Source organism: Pteronotus mesoamericanus, unplaced genomic scaffold (assembly GCF_021234165.1).
Source record: "Pteronotus mesoamericanus isolate MK-2021 breed Mesoamerican mustached bat unplaced genomic scaffold, CSHL_Meso_final contig_100, whole genome shotgun sequence".
Lineage (NCBI taxonomy): Eukaryota > Metazoa > Chordata > Mammalia > Chiroptera > Mormoopidae > Pteronotus > Pteronotus mesoamericanus.
This window is the reverse complement of record NW_026554999.1, coordinates 3009981-3032967: the sequence shown is the minus strand read 5'-3', so window position 1 is coordinate 3032967 and position 22987 is coordinate 3009981. Positions and strand designations below refer to the sequence as shown.

Here is a 22987-nt window from a genome sequence, read left to right as displayed (position 1 = left end):
TCAAAATTTACAAAATACTTTTACGTATGAAATATCCGTGTTGGAAATAATATATTTAGTTCAAGTGGAAACACAGATATATGCATTATCAAAACAGTTATCTAAAATTTAATGTGTAAATAACTGTGCTTAAATAATAACAATAGCATATAAAGAATTTAATAGTTTTAGCAAACTTATAACACTCTCTGAACCACTGGAAGTGTTCATTTAAATACCTCATAATGTTTTGGATTGAGGGTAATTGCCTGATTAAAATCCAGGATCGAGCTATCCTTGTGGAGTTTCGCTTTACAAAGCCCACGCTGATAAAAGCCTTCTGCAAAATTAGGATTTGTTTTCACAGCTTTTGTAAAAGAATCAAAAGCCTAGAAGAATATATTGTTACAAAGCAAATGGTATGATGATTAGAATTTACTTATAATGTTAGCAAATTACTATTGTTAAAGGTTTTCCATCTTTTTTGGTCATTTTAAATACATTTTTTTCCAGTGAAACTTGTGGAGCAAACGAAGTAATATTTATGAACGAGTCAGGTTTATTATTATAATTTACAGGCCCCCTTAGTCCCAAATGAATGTCTATATAATTTTTGTTGTTATATTATAATACTTCTGTAGTTGTAATTTTAATAATTATTCTTCACATTGTGTTCCTTCAAAGAAATCACTACCAGTACATTTGTTTTCCATGAGGACCCAAAAACCATCGCCAATGCAGTTATGAAATTTCGTAACGACAGAGCTCCAAAATTTTTTCCAACATTGTGAAGCAAAGCTAAATTTACTCTAGTTGCCCACAAGGACTAAAAACATTGGAAAAAAACTGTAGTTAATCTTAATGGAACAACAAATTAAGTGCAACTCTTTTACAAAGTTAGAGATGCAAGTTTCAGGTACTGTCCCTATGAGTATAAGGGCAGGAATGGGGGTGGGTGGTGGGAGTGTGTGTGGGTGTGTGTGTGCACGCGCACACGCGCATGTGCAGGGAGAGATACAGTTGTGGAATACCCAAAATCAGCTATTGGGAAATATCAATTATTTTATAGATTTATCATGTCATTGACAATTTTGAAATAATGTAAAATACACACAATTTTGGGAATTGTGTAAAATAGCCAAATTATGGATAAGTGTATAAAAATTGAATCCATTGGTTTTCAAAGAATCTGGCCATCTAAATAACTGGTTTCAAACTGATTTGAATTGTTCAAATGTCATTAACAGAAATCAGTGCCCTAATCGTTTCCCACTTATTCTATATTACAATGAATCACTCAATTTAAAGTACTTAAAATATAAGTAAATTTATAATAATGTGATGAAATTATTTTTCTAGAATAATTTTTTACAATTAGATTTTATTGTTTTGTTGAGAAATACACACTAGTCTTTAGAATATTATTGACAAACAAGCATCAAGTAAAATATGTTGGATAAATAAAACAAGGTAATCGGTAGCAGGGTGCATACTGACTGTTAACAAGCCAAGCTTTACAAGAAGCTTTGGTCCACACTATTGGTCTCTCCCTGTATAGGTAGCCTTCAGAAATAGAATTATATGCAAGCAATTTCTAAAATCGCAAATAACCTACATTTCTAAATACACAAAATACCATTTGTAAGTTGCCTTCATCCATGTAACAAAGACCCAAGTTATACAAACAGTCTGCTGAAGCCTCTAAGGCATTTGGTCCTTTATTGGAACGAGCAAAGATATCCAAAGCCTTTTTAAACATTCTCACAGCTTCCTACAATGGTAAAAGAGAGACGGTTGAGAATGTTTCTTTCCACTATTTACTTAGTATGACAGTCTTAAACGTTAAAAGGAACCCTGAGCACACAGCCCTACTCACACAGAGATCTTGTCCACATGCTGCGAGAAGAGGACCTAGGCCTGTCTGATGGAGTCAGCTGCCTATCCTACGGGCCCGTGCTTAAGCAGGCTGACTCACATGGACTTTTGTAACTATACTTTCTAAATTCTAAAGATATTTTTTGTAGTTTTAAATTAAACTTAAATTTATAAACTGGTTTATGACCAATTTGCTGGTAATTTTCCTGAAAGGAATACTCGGCAGCTTTTTGGCAGTAAAAAAATCTCCAACGAAAATCTTATATGGTTTTAATAAACCTTTGTTTTGCCTTGCTGTGCTTTTAATGGAGTTCCCCTGAACACTAGAATAGAAACTAACATCAAAAACTACCCATTTAAACTAATCAAAACAGTTGAAACTCATTAATTTAAAAAAATTTGATTTTCCAGATAGAAATGCCTCTTCATAATTAGCTAATCGATATACACATCTATACAGAAACACAAATACTTCGGACTATTTAGCTCATTTTTAATTACATTAAATTGCTAAAGAAACAATGGGTTTAACCTGGATATGTTAAATGTCCATTTAAGTCAGCCAGCATTTCCCCCGCGTTTCCAGCCCACCTCCATGCCATCATCCTTCCATCCCCACTCCCAGCACATGGCCTCGCCATAGGGAAATCATGCCCCCCCCCCCCGTTCGCCTCCTTTCAGCTTTTCATGTATATATCTATACCTTCCTCCATTTCCATCTTTGTCTCTCTTGTCTTTGAATGGGTTCCCTTCCTCACCTTTTCAGAGCTAACTCCTCCACAGCTGTGCTCTTGGCCTCAACTCCTTCTGCCCAACCTGGGCACAACCTCTGATTTCTTTCCTCTTTGGGATCTCTGCCCCTTCACTGTCTCCTTGAGTCCATCAAGTCTTCTATCCCATTTAAATATAAATGTGCACCCCTCTCGCAGTACTCTGAATAGTCTCCTCAAAGCTCTTGGGAGCTAGCAGGTAAGGCATATTTATTCACATTCTGAAAAAAGCACTGTGGCTGTGGTGCAGATAAATCTTTAGAACAGTGCAACACTGTTGCTCTAATTCAAGCAAAATAAAAATATGTTCTGGACTAGAAATAACAACCATAGAAATTGAGAAAGGAAGTAGATTTGAGAGATACTTAGAAAGTAGAACCAAGAGAACATCGCTGTTGATTTCGTAGAAGAAGGCAACCCCAGTTTTCTAGAAGACCAATAAGGTCAAGGGGGAAGAGTTTAAAGTAAACATTAGAGTGTTCCTAAAAAAAGTTCAGTATCATAAAGGTATCAATTCATCCTAAAATAATCTAGAGATTCAATAAAAGTCAGTAAAATTCCAACGGGATTTTTTAATGGATCTTGACAAGCTGAATTTAAAATGTGGATGGAGGAGTAATAGCTCAAGGATAACCAGAAATTTCCTGGAGAATATGGTGTCAGCACTTGTTCTACCAGATATGAAGAATTACAATAACACTATCGCAATTAAGACATTATACTATTGGGCTAGGAGTTGAAAAATTGACCAATAGAACAGAATAGAAATAGAGAGCTCAAAATCAGATCCATGCATAAGTGAAAACATAGTATGATAGATGTCTGTCGCACCTCAGCTCTTTCGGTTAAAGAGAACACTTCAATAAATGATACTGAAACGTTTGAATATCCACATGGAAAAAAAACTGAAATATTATCACTGTCTCACACTCAAAAAATGTATTTAAGGTAAAGTAAGATCTTAAAAATAAAAAGCAAAACTTTTAAACTTTTAGAAGAAAATATGGAAAAATATCTTTATGACCTTGGAATATTTGAGCTAAAATGTTTAAAGCCGTGAAACAAAATAAAAAATAGATATATTCAACCACATCATAATTGTGAACTTCTGCTCACCAAAACGCACCACAAAAAAAATAAAAATAAAAATAAAAATAAAAAGGTCACCAGTTCAATCCCTGGTCAGGGCACATACCTGGGTTATAGGCCAGGTCCCAGGTTAAGGGCATATGAGAGGCAACCGATTGATGTTTCTCTCTCACATCAATGTTTCTCTCTCTTTCTTCCCCCTTTCCCCTCTCTCTATAAATAAATAAAATTTTAAAAAACAGCCACAAATTGCAAGAAGATATATGTCACATATAACCAACCAAGATTTAATAATACCAGAACTTCACTTTTAAATGGCTAAAACTGATACATACAAGACAAAAAAAAAAATGTGCATAGGAAAATGTTAGAAGGGGAACTATGAGTAGCTAATAAATATATAAAAAGATGTTCAACCTCTGTTCAAATTGAGAAATGTGAATTAAGACCACAATGAGACATCAGTTTTTATCCACCAAATTGATAAAAATACAGTTTGACAACACCAATGATTGCAGAGCAGCAATTTTAACCATTTTCATCTCATAGCACACATACTAATTCCTAAAATTCTGAGGCACTCCAAAAAAATATATGCTTTTTGCTGAAACAAAAAAAGTAAGTATAATTTTGATTCATTCACACAGGATAACTATTTTTGTGTTATCTGTTGTCATTTTTTAATTTGACAATCTAAGGGAAAAGACGTCAGTGCCCCTGACTAAGTAGTCAGGTATTGCATATTTTAAAAATTCTTGCGGCTCAGGGGTTGAAAATTGCTGTTGTAGAGGATGCAGATCAGCAGGAACACTGATAATGCAGGTGGGGGAATCCATGGATACAACCCAGTGGAACAATGTATCGTTTTCTTGAAAGTTAAGCATTCACATTCTATATATACCAACAATTTCACACCTAAGAAATTCTGGGAAATCCTGGAAAACTACTCCACATGTTAACAGGAGACATGAAAATGAATATTTATAGTGGCCCTATTCTTAAGAGCAAAAAAAACCCCAAAACAAAAAACCCTTACATTTTTGTTTTAAAAATGCATTCATAATTATTTTTCAGAGAATCTTTTTCATTGTAAACTTTTCCAATATCACTCTCTACTAAATCTACTGAATGGGACTTTTTTTAAAGGGGGAAAAAATAAAAGGAAGCAACCCAAATGTTAATTAACAGAAGAATCAACAAATGATAGTTTTATAAAAAGATACATAAGTAGTCATTCTAAGCAAAGTATAAAAATTCCATTAATAGGTTTAGTAAACATTACTCAAGACTTTGTACCTTGTTTCTCTTAGCCTTCATTTGGGCTTTTGCTAATAGAACATACATGGTGACTTCTGGCCTAGTCCCAGTGATCCCATCCAAGACCTGAATGGCCTCATCATGGTTTTCACAAAATGAATAAATGAGTGCTTGCTGTACAGGACTCAACTCAATGAGACCTACAAGGAAAGAAAAGTTTATCAATACCTTTGCCAAGTATCTAGGTTTTAGAAGATATGTAATATTTTAAGGAAGTCAAGCAACTCAATAATCTATCCTTTAATATGCATTGAAAAGTTAATATGATACTAAAATCTATTTACTGTCAACAAACAATAGGCATTCCAATACAAATAGAAAAATATAAGTGTAAGCCTGGTACTCACAAAATTCACTGTTATCTATATATGACCTCAAGCAAACTCTTCAAGCTACCTATACATGGCTATTGAAAATAGTATAAAAATTCTAAAGAGGTGATTTCTTTTAAGACAATCATAATATTGCATTAATTATATTTACCTTTGTTCATTTCTGCTACTTGATAAATAGTGAACTTTGCAAGATCATAACATTTCATCCTAAGAAGATACTGTCCTCTGGAAGAAATAATACCTTTTTAATTCTAAGCAGTTAAAAAACTTTTTTACACAACAAATTTTTTTATAACCAGGTACTTAAACTTTTACCTTTATAATACATTTATTTATACTTATATATGCATGATTAAAAACGTGAAAATTAGAAACATTTATATAGTCTAAATGGACCAATTAGCTTGGAGGTGTGATGAGAACAATTTAGGAAATGTGAAACTGAAAGAAAAATATTCAAATTTTTTTGTAATTAACTGTATTTAAAATGTTATACCCTTTTGCTGAGAAGTTACTAAAAGATAAACACAGTTCAAGGTATATAAAAGTGGAAAAGTATTTACATAAATTGTTAAAAGGTGTTCGAGAGTTTAAAAACAAAATAAGCTGCCCTGACCAGTGTGGCTCAGCTGTTTGGGTGTTGTCTTGAAAAGTGCAAGGTCCCGGTTGGATTCCCAGTCCAGGCACATGCCTGGGTTGTGGGTTTGGTCCCCAGTTGGGCGCGTACGGAGGCATCCGATCGATGTTTCACTCTCACATCGATGTTTTTCTCCCTCTCTCCCTTCCTTCCCCTCTCTCTAAAAACAAATAAAATCTTTAAAAGTAATGAACAAACAAATAAAACAAAGCAGGCCCTTATCAGAAAGCTTGTTCTAGTCCATTTTCCCATATCTTTAAGTTCATTTCCCATGTTAGAGACTACAACATATTTTTGGTGGTGATAATTTGCAATGGGTCTCTACAGAAAGTTCTACGGCATATGAATTACAATTCAATGTGCCACTCTTCTTTTCTTTTTTCACTGAATTGGCTGAGGTTTACATTTGGTACCTCCGTGGACACAATCAAACAACTATTCAAAATATGTTAACTTATTTTCGTGAGCTATGTGATAACTGCATAGCCAGTAATCTAAAGAGGCCTTTGAGAATCTAAATCATGGTGATTGGGTGATGGCCACTGATGAAAGATTAAATGTAAAGATAGAAGGATTCTATTTCTACGTCCATACCTTATTATATATAATTGGATTCCATCTGGCTGAAGGTGGATAGCACGAGACAACTCTCTTACTGCCTTTTTCACTTTATGCACCTGTCGATCAATAAGCAGAAACTTAGCTCATAATAACACTCATTGCTTCCAGTCTAATGTTTACCCCCTCTCACCATTCAATAAATTTTTCACAAACATCGAATACATGTTTTTCTTAAGAGTTATTGTAACAAATGGGATACAGAGAAATAAAAAGAAAACTTTGTAATGCAGTTTTTTCATTTCATTAAAACCACTTATCTTTAATTTTGAAGAATTTTTATACATATCCACATATATAACTTTACATAAATGTGATTATATCATACATTCTAGTGTGTTTTTCCTTTTAGTTTAGCTTTTCAGTGTTTCTCCCTCATCCATAACACCTTTACCATCAAACATTATTTGTGTTAATAAATAAACTAGCATGCAAAAGAGGGTAACAATAAAAGTCAATTCCACCTAAAAATTAGGGAGATAAAACAGACTTGCACTTAAAAAGTAAATGAATGAATAAAACAAAATTCAAGAATAATAACAAAAGATGCCTCCTAAAAACCAATATAAAAATTGTAAACATTGATTCTTTCCTTAATACTGATTACAGAAGCATAATCTGGATTTGTACAAATTGGGGGGTAAAAACCTATTATCATTGGGAACATTACAAAAGGAGGACTACACACACCCCAGCAAAAGTAACCTGGACAACCAGCGACACCTTGCTGTGCCGACATGGGGATGCGGAAAAAAAGAAAAGTACTAATTTGTACATGGAAGTAAACAGTATCTGTTGAAATGGTAAAAACCGTTTGGAGGAAATAGAGGGTGGAGTCAAAACAGGGACCCCTAAAGAAGAGAGTTTTAAACATATTTAAATAATTTGAGAATTTTCCTGTAACTCCAGCCCTACTGCTTCTCAAGTTGACCCTGCTCAAGCTAGTGTAACTATTGAATCATCTATTCATATGTCTGTTCTACTGTAAATATTGAGGCATTGAGGAGACCCTGCTTGGGAAATGCAGAGGCTCACTCTCTGACCTCTACGAGTTGTCCTGGGGTTGGACTTCTCCAGAAAATCTTATATTAGATTCACCCTAGAGGCTGAACACACACAGTAGGTATGTGTATTCTTCTATATACATACACATGATTTGATCTGTAATTGTTTTATTTACATGCGATCATATTGTACACACTTTACACTCCTTTCCAAATTTTGCTTTTTATTCATTTATTAATTTTTAAATTTTTATTTATTGATTTGAGAGAGAGAGAGAGACATCAATTTGTTGTTCCACCCATCTATGCACTCATTGGTTGCTTCTTGTATGCGCCCTGCCCCAAGTATTGGGATGATGCTCAACCAACTGAGCTACCAAGCCAGGACCCTGAATTGTCCCTAGTTTATTCAACAATATCTCACAGAAATCTCCCCCAGTCAGTGGTATAGCTCTTTTCTTAAATTAAATATATTGGTGTAACATTGGTTAATAACCTTATATAAGTTTCACATGTACAATTCTGTAATACATCATCTGAATATTACATTGTGTGTTTACCACCCAAAGCTAGTCTTCTTCCAACATCATATGATATATCACTAGCTATTTTTAACAACTACATATATTCTCTGTGCGCACACCACACAATTTATTCACTTCTATGCAGGGATTTTTGCCTTCTCAAAGCAGAGTCTTTATACACTGGTATTATTCTGGGGCTTCGGTTTCTAAGTGCACTCAAAGGAAATTCCAGAAGCCCTCAGCTTCAACAGCATGGAGTTAAGCCAAAGGACAACACACCAAAAGTGTGTCCATCTCTTTCTCAGCAGAAGTCAAGAGCAAACTTGCCCTGGGGATGATACTAAACCTGCCCTGGGTCTTACCTCTATCATCAGGGAGCTAAGAGCTTTGAATGGGATTCAAGTCACACTGGGTCTTAAGATGTAGACAATGGAAAACAGAGCCGCTAGTGAACTCTCAGTGGACAGGCAGTGTGAACAAGAAAATAAAAACTTTGTTATTTTAATACAGTGATTTTGAACTGGGTTTTGGGGAGGGTGTTTTGCTTTGTTTTGTTTTCATGGGTTTTTTTCCCACAGCATAACCTAGCCTATCCTGCCTGAAACCAGTATGACTGAAGGACTCGTAGGAGAGGACAGAAAGATAACGAGCTGATTCATGTGGGCTCTTGTAGGACTTTGGCTTTTGCAGGGTTTGGCTTTTATTCTGATTGCAAAGGAAAGCTACTGAAGGGTTTAGGGCCAAGAAGGGAAATAATCTGACATGTTTTAACAGGATCTCTATGGCTGCTGTGTTGAAAATCCATCAGAAAGGAGTAAAGGACAGAAGCAAGAAGGCCAGAAGGCTACTTCAATAATCCTGGTGAGAAACGACTAGGTCTTGGACAGGGCGCTTAGTGGTGGAGTAGTGGAACGGGATACCTATTTTGAAAGGTAGAGACAACAGGTAACAGTGTTTCTGGAAAGTCAGATTTGGCTGGAGTCAGCTAAGACTCCCAGTTTATTGTATTGTTTGAATTTGTTACACAAGGTTATATGACATTTTTAAATTTAAATAACTTGTAAATTCAAGCAAAATCTAAAGGAAGGTGTGAGTAGGATCCCATTCTATGTGCAAAGTCCATTCTACGAACCCGCCCACTCGCACTCACACACACACAATTGACAGACTCCAAAATGGTAATAGCAGTAATCTCTACGGAATGAAATTATGGATAATTTCACATTCATTTCTATTTATATACAAATAAAATTATTATATGCAATGAGTATATGTTGCTTTTGTTACTAGGAAAAAACAGGTATTATTTTTTTAAAGGAAATGCAAGACAAAAATTCATACCTCATCAGTACAGACTTTATTACTGGGTAGTTATAGTTAACTATATCTACTTAATATTTATTGCTTATAAATGCATTAGACTCTGTAATTAGCATGAAAAGAATACATTAATATATATATTTCTTAAGTTTCATTGAGCAAATAGCCAGAAAATTAAAACTTTTTTAAAAAATCAAGGTTCTCAAAACCTAAATACCTTATGATAAGTTTCTGCACGGCAAATATAGCTTTGAATGCATGAAGGATCAAATTTAAGAGCCTCAGAAAAATACCAAGTGGCTTCAGTGTAGTTATCCAAGTGCAGCAGATGTATGAGGCCAATATTTATATAAGCCAAAGTAAAAGTTCTAAAAAGTTGAAAAAGCAAAATCTTGTTAGACATTCTAATTACTCCAAATGTTCTCTAATTATGAATGAACCTAATGAAATACATCAATATATAGCAGGGATTTTTTAATGTCTTACAAAAGCAAAGTAAATTAATTAACTACTCTCTGTTAAAAATTATAAACACGTTCATAAAATCCTTAGGAGGGAATCAATATTTGTTGTTTAGGAACGGAATTCCTGAAGTCTTTTAGACTCCTTAGCAATACTTTACTCTTCCTTCACTCAACTCAGAAGTTTTTGCCTCATGTTACATTTGCCATGAGAAATAGTAATAGTCAATGCTTGTGGTTAAATATCCTCTCCCAATAGATATTATTCTCTGCATAGAAGTGCTCCACAGCTTCATGTTTTCTCATTTAGAATCAAACAATTTTCAATATATAAATGACCTTAGAATTTACCCTATTCAATGCCTCTATTTCAAATTGAGGAAACTACACATCCTACAGCCCAACTTCACAGAAGCCCTAAAAAACGTCAAAGTTCCTACTGCCCATGTTTTGGCTTTTTGCAACCGAAACTCTTGTTTTTCCCTTCCTTGATTAAAAATATCCTAAAGAAAACCACTGTGGCTATTATGGAGTCATGCTCCAAGAATTTCCTAAGACAAATTAAAAAATTACCTTATTGATAAGCTAAGTAAATAGTCTGGTTGTTGGCATGGAATCCACATGATTTATTACACTTTCTGAAATCTTCTATTTTAATAAGTGTTGGGGAAAGGGGGGAATTATTTGATTAATTTTTGTTTCACAGCTTAACTTTCTGACCAGTATGTGTAACTTTCAGATTGTGTCCCTTGCTGTACCTATGTTCTAAATGTTATTGGCTTTTTTCTTTTGCTTTACTAAAAAAAATGAAGTCAGAAGTTCTAAGCAGAGGTTTCCTTCTACTGAGTTGTATGTTGTGCATAGCAACAATATATCAAGCAGAATACTTTGTCATTACTTTAAAACTTGATGACTATGTTCCATAAAGTGCACTTCAAAAAGCTCTAAAAACTTGTTAATTTTTTTTATCCATGGATTTAATTCCTTACAAACCCATTCGATCACTAAAATTTTCAAAAACCTCTGAGGCACAAATGTTAACAACAGGTCTTATTTTAGAAGTAATCTTATTTTTAGAAGTAATACTCTATTCTAGCATGATTCTATAATTGTCTTATTCTTACCAAGTTATTAATGAAGAAGGGAAAAACCTTTTTCTTTCATTTTGTTCTTTCTACAAAAGTTTTATACAAAAAGGAGATTGGTAAAAATAAAAAGGAAAACCTACCTTTCTAGAGAAATAACAGTTTCAAAGTCACAAATTGCCAATGACCAAAGTTTTAGATCTGCATAGATTATGCCTCGATGTAGAAAACAACCAAGATTCTCATAGCCATCATTTATGAGAGCTTAAAGGTAAAAGTATATCCCTTATTCAGGTTCCAAACAAACATATCTGAGTTATATTTAAGTCTATAACATTTCCACTCCTTTTTATAATATTATATAAAATAAAATATCTACAATGATTGTACTTATTTGAAGAGCGAAAAATAGTATTCACATAAAACATATTTGTTTTATAAGTAACAGTGTGGTTATCATGATTCACACACTTAGAGCTGGAAGAAATCCTAGTGGTAATCTAGGATAGTCTACTCACTTTAGAGAAGAACAGATTAAGGTTCAATGGACTGGGGCTAAGTACACTGACCGTGATAGTGATGTTAATTCGATGGCAAAGAAGGGCATAGGATCTAGAATCTAACTTCTGATTCATTTCAGTGGGTTGCAGTGAGAAGGGTGCCATTGTCCTTGATAGCGCTAGTAGAAGACAGGAAGACATTCTTTGGCTAATGGCCGTAAATAGGCTCTAGTACAAGTCCAGACTGGGGCATCTGACACACATAAACCAGGGCCGACAGCTCAAAGAGGCTACTCCATGGGAACTTGTCCCAAATAACAGAGGCATGGGGCAAAAAGAGCCTCGTCTCAATACTCCAAGTTTGTGACTCTCATTGTTATTGAACCAAAATTGGGGTTCAGCTGCCCACCACCACCTATATGCAAACTCTGGAGGCAGAGTTTGGTGAGAAAGGAAAGGGGTCTTTTTCAAATGCTGCACAATCTGGAAGAATGGCAGACTCTTGTCTCAAAAGCCCATCCTCTCCTGGAAACCCAGAGAAAACCCCAGCTACCCCCAGACAGACCCAAACCAAAGGCAGCATCCATAGTTCCTTCTCCCATTTGAAATGCCCTCCCCTGGGAGCCACAGGCGGCCACTGAGTGGTCATCCAGGCAGGCCTCAAGCTCTCTTCTTGGAACTGGCATTTGAAGCATGTGCCACCACTGGCCATGTGGCTTCCTGGGCCAGAAGTTCCCATAAATGCACTGGTCAGTATGTTCATGAGGTGGGCCAGAGAGCCATCCCTTCCTTTCCTTGGTTCATATTAGTTTCCTATGTGGACCATCTTCCTCAGCCCAAACATCCATGTGCTCTGGGAGAGTCCAGCCACAGCCAATCCCTGCTTTTCCCCTGGCTAGACTGACAGGTTTCTTTAATACAGCACTCCCCCCTGCTACCATTTTGACTTCTATGGCACACGTGCCTGCCTTTTCTGGGTCCCAACCCCAATCAGGTGCCAGAAGGGGTAGAAGGGCTTTTCTCCCTGTCCAGTTATTTTTGCTAGTCTTGCACATGCTCATTGCAATGTTTCCCCCAGCTGCCATCTTGCCTGGGGGCAGGGGATCTGCCACCAGGCTATCAGTATCAGCATCAGTAACCATTCTGTGTCATCTCATGTCTCCTCACTTACTCATTCCCCTTTCACTTTCAAAAACAAGCTACTAAATTAGATGGGTTTTCCACAATATTTGATCTATGTCTTCTTCTAAGGTCCTCAAGCTTGTTCTGGCTAAGAAGGGAAAGTTTTGCCAAAAATAGGTATTGTGTTCACAGTCTGGGACACAAATATTCACAATAATAGACTTTGGGAAGTATACCTAGTGCAAAAAAAATGGTCATACAGATTAAGTAAATAATCACTTGAAGGCAATCTGACTCTTCAGTTCACAGTATGATTGGCTAGCAAGGAGAAAAATTGTCTGCAGTTTGGTGGTTGCTCTAGAAAAATGGAAATATTCTTCTTAAGAAAAAAATATTAGAATTACTTAACTTCTCTGTGCCTTGATTATCTCATCAGTATAAGAAAAATGGTACTAATATTCCCTCATAGCATTATCCTGAATATTGAGACACTCCATATATAGCATTTAGAATAATGCTTGATAAGTAATAAAATGCCAAATGAACGTTAAGTATTATTATTAGCTTAGAAAAATGTCCTGAAGGTCCTTTTTCATTGTGGAAGACAAAATTCCTTAGGTTAGACTAGGAAAAGATCGAGGCCAAAATCAAGCTGGTCTGCTCCAAATAATTAAATAACAAGGATTTTGTATTATTGTGATAACTTTAAACAGATGGGATAAGCAGCCCAAAATGTGGAGAAGGTGGGGACATGAGAAAGAGGTCTTCAGAGGCTGGAATTGAAAAGGGTTCAGCCAGACAGCAGATGGACAGAGCTAACAGAGTTAGGTAAACTTAGAGAAATAGGGGCATTTGACTTTCAAATTTAAGTTGTCTATGCTAACTTTATCCTCTAAATCCAACAACATTCAGTAACAGCGGCCACAAGAAATGAGTGGGTAAGTAAAAAAATGGAGAATCAATCAGAGGATAGAAATAACTTAGAGGCAGCAAATAACAAGAGAATTTAAACAGGAATCCACAGTCTTCTCTTCAGAGAAATCAGGGAAATAGAAGAGAGGGCAGGAGGCTCCTCTCAGCATATAGGGTGGGATTTGAGTATTTGAATATTCATAACAGGGTGGCCTCAGAAAGCAAATGGATTTAGAGGCATCAAATAACAATCACCTTAGATTGCCTGCCATGAAGAGCTCTGTATTCTCCTTGTGACTCTGTCTCTTAATCTCTAGATATTGCCTCATCTAGGATTCTAGCACTTTGCACCTAGGTGAACATAGTCATGCTTGAAGTGTTGGGTGGAATCTGCCAATCAGGGTGGACTAATATATTCAGCTGGGGACTGCTTACTGAGCACTACCTCTAAGCCCAGAATTGTGCTAGGCATATACCTATACCCAAAATGCACTGACAATAAGGTAAGGTGAAAATCCCCACTTTTAGCTGTTGCCATTCTCTTACTGAAGATTCTCAAAGCCCATTTTTAGTTTAAGGACTAAAAACCTATGGATTTGACTGATCCATGGGCTGGGCCTATGCAGTAGGAAGTAGCCCACCAGGAAATTGCAGTACCATTTTAGCAAGCTGACAGGAAATAGACCTGAATTTCCATAAATATCCTCAAAACTCAAGATCCTGAAAGAGTTTTTTTGATAAGATATCCTCCTTTTGCCACAATTACACACACATGTAAATATACATTTAGTCACCTACATTAAAAGGGCATATTAAAAACACTTTTAGCTAAACTATTTTAACTTATAAGTACATATAAATAAACACACACACACACACACACACACACACACACACTTATACAAGAGGTCTGTCCAGAAAAAAACCTGGCTGTTTCTAATATAAAGAGAACAGTTTGCACAACATCAATGTAACCTGGCAGCCAAGGAGAGCAGAGTGGAATGCACACGTGTGAACAATGATGACTTCACTGTACTAGTCAGTGGGAGGCATAGGTGCCATTAAGTTAGTATACGTATTGTGTGTCCGTCACATTCAAATAACTGAGCAAGGAGAGCAACGGATCTGCATCAAATTTTGTGCTAAGCTTGAACATTCCTCCACAGAAATTATTTGGATGATTCAGAAGCCCGCAGCTATGGATAACTGTGATTGGCAGCTTTATCATGACAATACACCCACTTATGCATCACATCGTGTGCAGTTTTTTGGCAAAACATCAAATCACCCAGGTGGCTGAGCCCTGCTACAACCCAGATTTGGTGCCCTGTGACTTCTATTTTTACCCAAAACTAAAATCACCTTTGAAAGTGAAAAGATTTCTGACCATCAGTGATATTCAAGAAAATACAACAGGACGGCTGATGGAGACTGGGAGAATTGTGTGAGATCCCAAGGTGCCTACTTTGAAAGGACTGAAATATTATTGTCTTATGTGCAATGCTTCTTGTATCTTGTATCTTCTTCAATGATTTTCTCTGTTTTTCATATTACATGGCTGGATGCCTTCTGGGCAGACCACACACACACACACACACACACACACACACACACACATACACTTATGTATATAAATGTACACTAATATGTAAGTATATATATAACTATATCATAATATACATATTACATTAGTAATCCCACATTAGTATTCTACTCAATGAAAGAGATATGCTGATCCTCAGAAAAAATTCCTATGCATGTACATTTGAAGACAAAGTACCTGAAACACTATAGTCCTGTAGTGCTCTAAAAGTGTTACTCTTTCTCAATAAGCAGGCTCTATAATACAGTGCTAACCAGTTATTAGGATCTAAGTGAATTGCAACAGAAAAATCTTGAGTGGCTTGCTTATAAAGTTGTCGTTTAAAATATGCTCTCCCTCGGTATGTCCTAGAAAAAGAAAAAAAATTCATTTTAACATGTATTGCAAGAAATACATTTACCCTTTCAGGCAAATCTATACAACCAATTTCACATTTAATAACTTGTGATTATTTTTTCTTGCATCCCAAGAAAGTTGATCACAAAGTTAATAGCAAAGGATATAAACTCTTTAAAAATAAATCAATTATACTTTATTGTATAATTATAGATATAATTATATGGTTATTAATAACATACTCCATATTAATTGTTTGCTTAGTAATTTTATTACATTTCTTAACATTTATCAGAGAGGTATGTCAATAAGATAACATGAGATTTTTAAATTTTTATTTTTGAGTATTCAAAATGTAAGGCTCTAATTTACACAACATTGTTCTATTGAAAAATCAAATAATTCATTTTGAACAAAATGTGCCTTACTGGGTAGAACTGTTACGGTATTTTTTACCCCTGAGACTGAAGATATGCCCAAATAAATTGGAAGCCACTCTGCATGTATAAAAGCTATTACATCAGTTGTGTGAATTGGATTCTATCCCCAGTAACTTGGACTCTGATTTCAAAATTATTTTTATTATTATTGAATTATACTCAAAATTATCACAATTCCTGAAAAATCTCATTTTTGATCACTTAATAATGTAAAGCAAATCAGCTTTTAGAAATAAAGGAAAAACATGAGGAATAGCTAGTAGGTTGCCTGCTCTGATGAAACTAAATCCAGGGGGAAGATAAAAGCAGATCAAAAAGATTATATTGTGAAAACAACAGTGATTTGAGAAAAGAATGAAAACAGTATATTGGCAGACTGGTAACAGAGGTCTTTCAAAAGCACTCTGCATCCTGAGATCCAGGATATTTTATTCTGGAGCAAAATATTTTTTTACCCCACCTTTAAGTGTGTGATTTATTTTCTAATGAATATAAGAATTTTATATTTATTTTTAATTATATCTGATTGCTAGGTAATATTACTAATTATTTTTCAGCATATAGATGATTCTGAACTTAAAATCTTAGATATTAAACCTTTAGCAATATTTTTGTGGTATGCCATTAAATGTCAGTTCTTCAAACATACTGACTTTTGTATCTGTTCTGTCTTTCACTTCTACTGCCTCAATTCTTCAAATCCTCATCTGAAGTATTGAGCTGAAGTGAACCTCGGCTCACACATGGGCTACTATTTTGTCCATTTCTAGCTCTAGAATGATAGGATTTGATCATCAGAAAATAAAGATCTCTTAAAAAAAATTTACAGCCCCCACTTGACAATGAGATAAGGCCATATTTTTATTAATGGGATGTAAGCCCTTCCCCCTGCCATAAGATAGCAGCATCTTACAATAGCTTGAATTACAACCTTCTTGTTCTTCTCCAACTAATTTGTTGCCTTCCTGCAACTAATCTCCCTTTAAATCAAGAAGAAGGAGACAACCAGAATAGGCCATTGACTGGGGAAGAATTTTTAAAGAGTTTCAAAAAAGTTTTCCATTTCTTCAAATGGGATTGATAATTTTAGAAGTGAGTTTGAGCTTTCAAAGAACAAAAATTATCCAATCCTAAAGGACATATTTCTAAGACAAAAGGCATAATTCATTTTGAGAAAGTTGCCAAATTCTAAAATAAATACCTGACTGTGAAACTAATGAACAATCTGACTATGAATATAGATGAAAAATCTTAAAGAAACTAAAGACAAAGAGAATTCAGTATAGTTTAATATTATTCTATCTAAATGTATAATGGTCAAAAGGCATTTATCCCTCAAAATTAGCCTATTAACATGAGATTCTTAAAAGCAGATCACAAGTGAAAAAATGAAACAGGAATAAAAAGATATTGCCTTGAAATAATTGAAGAACACATGGTTCAAAAATTACAACTATGATACATTTTTTTTTTTTTTTGGTAAAAGCCAAAGGCATTTTCATTAAATTCAAAGATGAAGATTCCCATTATCAGTAACACTATTATTAAGTTAAAGTCAACACAATGATTAAAAAAAAGACTTGGGAGATTAAAGAACAAAAAATGGTAGCATAGGAAACTCTAAAACTTCATCCTTACACAAAAACAATGGATAAGCCAGGGAAAATGGTCAGAAATGTTTTTGGAAGTCTAGAATCTAACTGAAAAAAATAACCAAGGAAATACTTAATAAAGGGGAAGTGGAACAGGGTTGGGGGGAACTACCGAATTTTAGTAAAAGAGCTCTGTGGTACTCTAACCCTATTTCCCTGTTCCATTTCCCAGCTCAGTGCTGGCCTTGAGGACAACCTGCGTTCCTGGTGCAGGTTACTACTAGTACAAGAGGGAGCAACACAAATCTTGTTCTCAAGGAATTACAGCTGAGTGTTTGACCCCTCTGATGGTTCACTGAAGGATTGGCTGAAAGGTTTCCCTTTGTTTTGTCTGCCTTGAAGCTCTCCCAGGGCTGATGTGACTTTCTGGATGGTACAATATTTATCAAAAACATTGAAAAGCAAATGTATTAACTGCTGCCATCTGGGGCACGGGGTAACTGTTGAGGCAAGCAGTAGACAGACCAAACAGCCCGGGAAGCAAGAATGTGAAGAAGGAGATACCTAAGGGAGTGAGGGCTGTAGAAAATTTCCACACATTCAAAGGACTCTAGATGGCCACATGTCAGCCGAAGGCTGGAAGCATGCATAGGAAAATAATGAAGAAAATGAAAATTCAAGCCCAGTGAGTTCATCCTACATGCCCACTAGTATGGCTAAAGTTTGAAAGTCACAATAATACCTAGTGCTGGTGTGGAACTCACATACACTGCTGATAGTACAGCCTCTTTGGAAAATTTGTTTGGCCTATTAGCTGAACACTTGCATATGCTATGAACCAGAAATTCTACTCCTAGTTGTACATCCAACAAAAATGCATACACTTATCTGTGGCGGAAAGCTCTCAAGGACCCCAGGAAATGCCTGAAACTACATGTTTTTTCATATATATATATAATATATATATTATATATATAATGTGACTAACAGGCAGGTAGTATATGCAGCACGGATGGATACACTGGAGAAAGGGACGATTCATGTCCCAGGCAGGTCAGAACATCATACAACTTTCTTATTCTATTCCTTGTCCTTTAACTTTTTTTATATGTATATTACTATATAGTCTTAAATGTTTAATATAGTCATATTGTAAATATTTACTTTATAGCTTCTGGGGTTGAATATTTTACTTCAGGTCATGAAAAATATTAGTTCTATTTTCTTCTAAAACTCCTTAGATTCTACATATTGATTCTTAACTCACGTGAATATTTCTTGTATGATATGTGAAATAGGGCTATTTGTTTTATTTCAAGTAATAGTGGTCCATGCACCTTATTTGTTGAATAAGCCTTATTTTCCCCATTAATTTGAAATATCAACTTAATCATACATATATTAATCAGATATATACATTTGTCTCTAGAATGTTCATTATATTTCACTGATCTACTTGATTATTTCTGTGCTGGTGTCATGTTGGTTTAATTGCTGAGACTTTATAATGGTTCTAAACTTTTTTAAATATTTTATAATTAACTTTGACATTTAAAAAATAAATAAAATCAATCTACATTTAAGAAAGAAAGAGAGAGATGGAACTCCAACCTTTTGTGACAACACGGATAGAAGTGGAGAATATTAAGCTAAGTGAAATAAGACAGTTGATGAAAGACAAATACCATGTGATCTCACCTATAAGTGAACTCTATTCAACAAAATAAACTAATGAACAAAATAAACCACAGGTACGGAAACATGGAGCAGACTGAAGGTGACCAGAGGGGAGGGGGAAAGAGGACAATGGTGGAGAGAAAGGGAAGGGACTAGACAAAGAACATGTATGAATGGACATGGACAGCAGAGTGGGAACTGACTGTCAGAGCGGAGGTTGGGGGTGGGATGGGAGGAGGGGGATAAAGGGGGAAAAAATTGAGACAGCTGTAATGGAATAAACATGATTTATAAATTTTTAAAAAAGAATATAAAAAAACTTATGAATTGTTTATTTCTGGGCTTATCCATTTAATATTTTCAGACAGATAACTGAAATCAAGGAAAATGAACCATGGATGAGGGGGATCTACTATATGTGTGTACCAAGAAACATGTACAAGAATGTTGAAGGAAACAATATTCATAAATATCAAAAACTAGAAACAGTCAAGTGTTCATTAACAGCAAACTGGATAGATAAATTGTAATATTCATGCAGCTAAATACTATAAAAAATTAAAAGGAGTAAACTAGAGCCACATGTACTAGTACATAATATTCAACAAAAGAAGTAATATGTGAAGGAATACAACTCTATGATTCTATTTAAGTTCAAAAAACCAGGCTAAACTAAATTAAGAATATTTAGGGACACATACTTATGTCTTGATACCAAAAAGAACTACAAGGAAGTGATTGAAATAAAAGTCAGGACAGTGGTAAACTTCTGGGGGACGCAAACGCACGAGGGGGTTTCTAAGGTGTTGCAAATGTTTCTTGACCTGGTGATAGTTACACAGGTATTTATATTGTGATAAGTCATTATATTGCACATTTGTATTTTGTACACTTTTGTGGATGCATGGTTTATTTTACTATAAAAATTTTAATATTAAACAAAAATTGTGAGTGAAAAAATGAGCAAGTCTGACTATATACACATTTTTAAACCTCTTCCTGACAAAACTTAAAAGAAAAGCAACAAAATGAGAACTGTGTTATGCAGAATAAGATTGGAAGAACAAAGTTTAATATCGAAGTTGCAGCAAGATATTACAGAAATATGTAAAATCAGTTCTCTGTACTCAGTGAATACCAAGAATATATAAAGATATTCAAAGAATAAAAACATAAGCCAATATGATAAAAATTAGTAATGTAACTACTTTTCAGAAAATGCTAATGAAACTCTAAATTGTCATTTATACCTATTAAATTAAATTAACCACTACTCTTAGAGTATAGGTAAAGATTGTCATTCACAGGTAGAACTGAAAATAGATACACTTTTTACAGGGCTGTCTGATGTATTTCAAGCAATCTTCTTTCCTGAGAATGTATTTCCAAAAATATCATAATTCTAAAAATCATGTATAAAGTAATTCTCACCTTGCTTGAGAGCTTTGGGGATCTATAGCTAACAAGGTTGTGAAATCCTGTATGGCTGCATTCCAGTTTTCATTTTCATAGTAGAACATTCCACGCTTCAATAATGCATCTGTTCTTTTGGGATCATAAAAAATGCACTACATGGGGCGGGATGGGGCGGAAGGGAGGCACAAAAATATATCACATAATGAAAAAAAGAATGAGAAAAGTATATAACCCCATAGCAAATTAGATAAACTACAACCACATTTTTAATTTCAGATTATATAAAAGCAAACTACTTTAGATGCAAATTTTGAGATTTGCATTTAAAATGCACTTCCTTTGGAAGTCCACTTATCATCGAATTCTAGAAAAAGCTGGTTTTCTAAGAGAGAGAGAAAAACAACATATGCAAGCAACCAAGGCTTTAGCCCACTGAAATTTTTACTGATAAAATTTCGTAAGTGAATTGTTCAACTAGAATAGCGCACTATATTGGATCTATCAATTTTATCCCAATATATCCCCAGCACTTTATCCCAATTAAAGATAATACATATTAGACCATATCAGGGCTGAGTCAATCAAGCAAAATATGGATTAAGGTAGTCCCTAAAATGGTAAAAACAAATGAATTGGTATTGGCATGTTTCATTTTTTTCACATTGACATGGAGTAAAAAGACTAAGTCATTGTATTCTCAGTTATAAAGCTCCTCACCTATTAACAGTTGGGGAAAAAATGAAGCACAAAGATTACCAAGCATTTTTAATACAGGAAAAAGAATACCCTAAAGATTTCAAGGTTAGCATGACCTCAAGATACTTCATTAGACAATTTTTAAACTATTGGTGCTAGATGAAGGAAATGAACAGAATAGATAATCTAATGATTTCAATATCTTCAAAAGAAAATATTAAAAATATCTTTTTCAAGACCAGGAGTTACCAACACTTAAAGTATTCTCTTGAAGCAAAAATACTGTCAAATATATGGCTAACCATCCAGGATTAAGAAACAGAGCAGTTGGGGAAATGAAACAGTAAATTATTTAAATATCTTCTAAATTCTCAATTGTACTAAAACTAAGAAATTAGAGTTAAAAGTCAGAAAATCAAGGTTAAAATTCTGCTGCAATCTAAGGAATATTTTGCCTGACTATCATGCCTGAATGTACAATTCAGCTAGAAGTTCACTTCCTCAAGGGAATTCCCTGATATCCCACCAAATGTAAACTACTTGCCCATCATTTTTATTTTCTTTATAGGAGTCATCATAATTTGTGATTGTATATTTATGTATGTATTTCTCTTTTTAATATCTGTCCTTTGAACTATAGGCTCCACATATAGGAAGCATGGATGTTTTACTTACTGAGATTTATTCACTACATTATAGAATGCCTCAGTTAATAAATATTTGTTTGTAAATGAATGAATGAATGAATGGACAAGCCAGTGAGCATAGCTTCTTTGGGAGCAGATGGGTTTGCTGCAGAAAGAATCAGCTTTTTGTGTGAAGAGTTAAGTAGAAAATGGATTTTCTCTATTGTTTGAAGGAAAGAAACAATCTTCAAGGTACCCTTAACCACTGTTTTATGGTTGAAGAGGAAAGAGCAGAGAGAGCCAAGCCCCCTCAGAGCTGTTGCAAGGGCTCCAACACCAACCCTTTCATGCAAATCCATTCATTCACTGATAATAATAGTTTTAAAAATTTGACAGTGTTAATATAAATTCCAGTAATGAATGCTCTAGGTCTTAGCCTATCATAAATTAGGTTTGACTATACGACATATAGGAAAGAACTTTGACAATTTGCTCTAATATTTGGATGAGAATATCATAACCTAGAATATATAAATAATGGCAGCATTTTATGTGATACAACTTACTTTAGAAAAGTCGTCAATGGCCAGCACTCTATTAGTTATTTCATACATCTCACCCCTCCTGAAATACACATCAGCCTCCGTGGGCTTACACTTAATTGCCTGTGTATAGTTCAGAATTGCCAGAGTGATATCTCTTTTTTTCCTGAAAATTTCTGCCTTTGACAAATACGCCTCTAAAGAAAATACAAAAGATACAAGTTAGTGTTACAGTCCTTTTATTAATTATGAAAATTTTTAAAGATTAATCTGTCTTCCTCCAAAACTGTAGCCTTAGAATAATATTTCTCTATTATACTTTCTTAACCATTTAATGCAAGGTTTGTTTGTCTTTTTTTTTAATTTTCAACAATGCAAAATTGGTTCTCAAAGTCTGGATAAATACTCATTTATGGTTAAAAAAATTCTCAATTTCAATTTGAAGTAACAAAAATTAACTATTTCTTTTTTGAATGACTGAAATGTTTCATAATCTTTCAGTGTTTATAAT

General features: G+C 34.6%; 1 protein-coding gene across 1 annotated transcript in view; it reads right to left on the bottom strand.

The window, feature by feature from the left end:
• Window positions 1-22987, bottom strand: part of TTC6 (tetratricopeptide repeat domain 6) — a 184248-nt gene that overhangs the window by 29301 nt on the left and 131960 nt on the right. The window contains exons 13-22 of the mRNA XM_054575999.1: window positions 22501-22673; window positions 20628-20764; window positions 15329-15498; window positions 11158-11278; window positions 9686-9836; window positions 6597-6679; window positions 5514-5590; window positions 5010-5170; window positions 1616-1750; window positions 219-368 (exon numbers count right to left, since the gene is read on the bottom strand). Of these exons, the coding sequence (XP_054431974.1) occupies window positions 219-368; window positions 1616-1750; window positions 5010-5170; window positions 5514-5590; window positions 6597-6679; window positions 9686-9836; window positions 11158-11278; window positions 15329-15498; window positions 20628-20764; window positions 22501-22673 (1358 nt within the window). The remainder of the gene's footprint in view (window positions 1-218; window positions 369-1615; window positions 1751-5009; window positions 5171-5513; window positions 5591-6596; window positions 6680-9685; window positions 9837-11157; window positions 11279-15328; window positions 15499-20627; window positions 20765-22500; window positions 22674-22987) is intronic.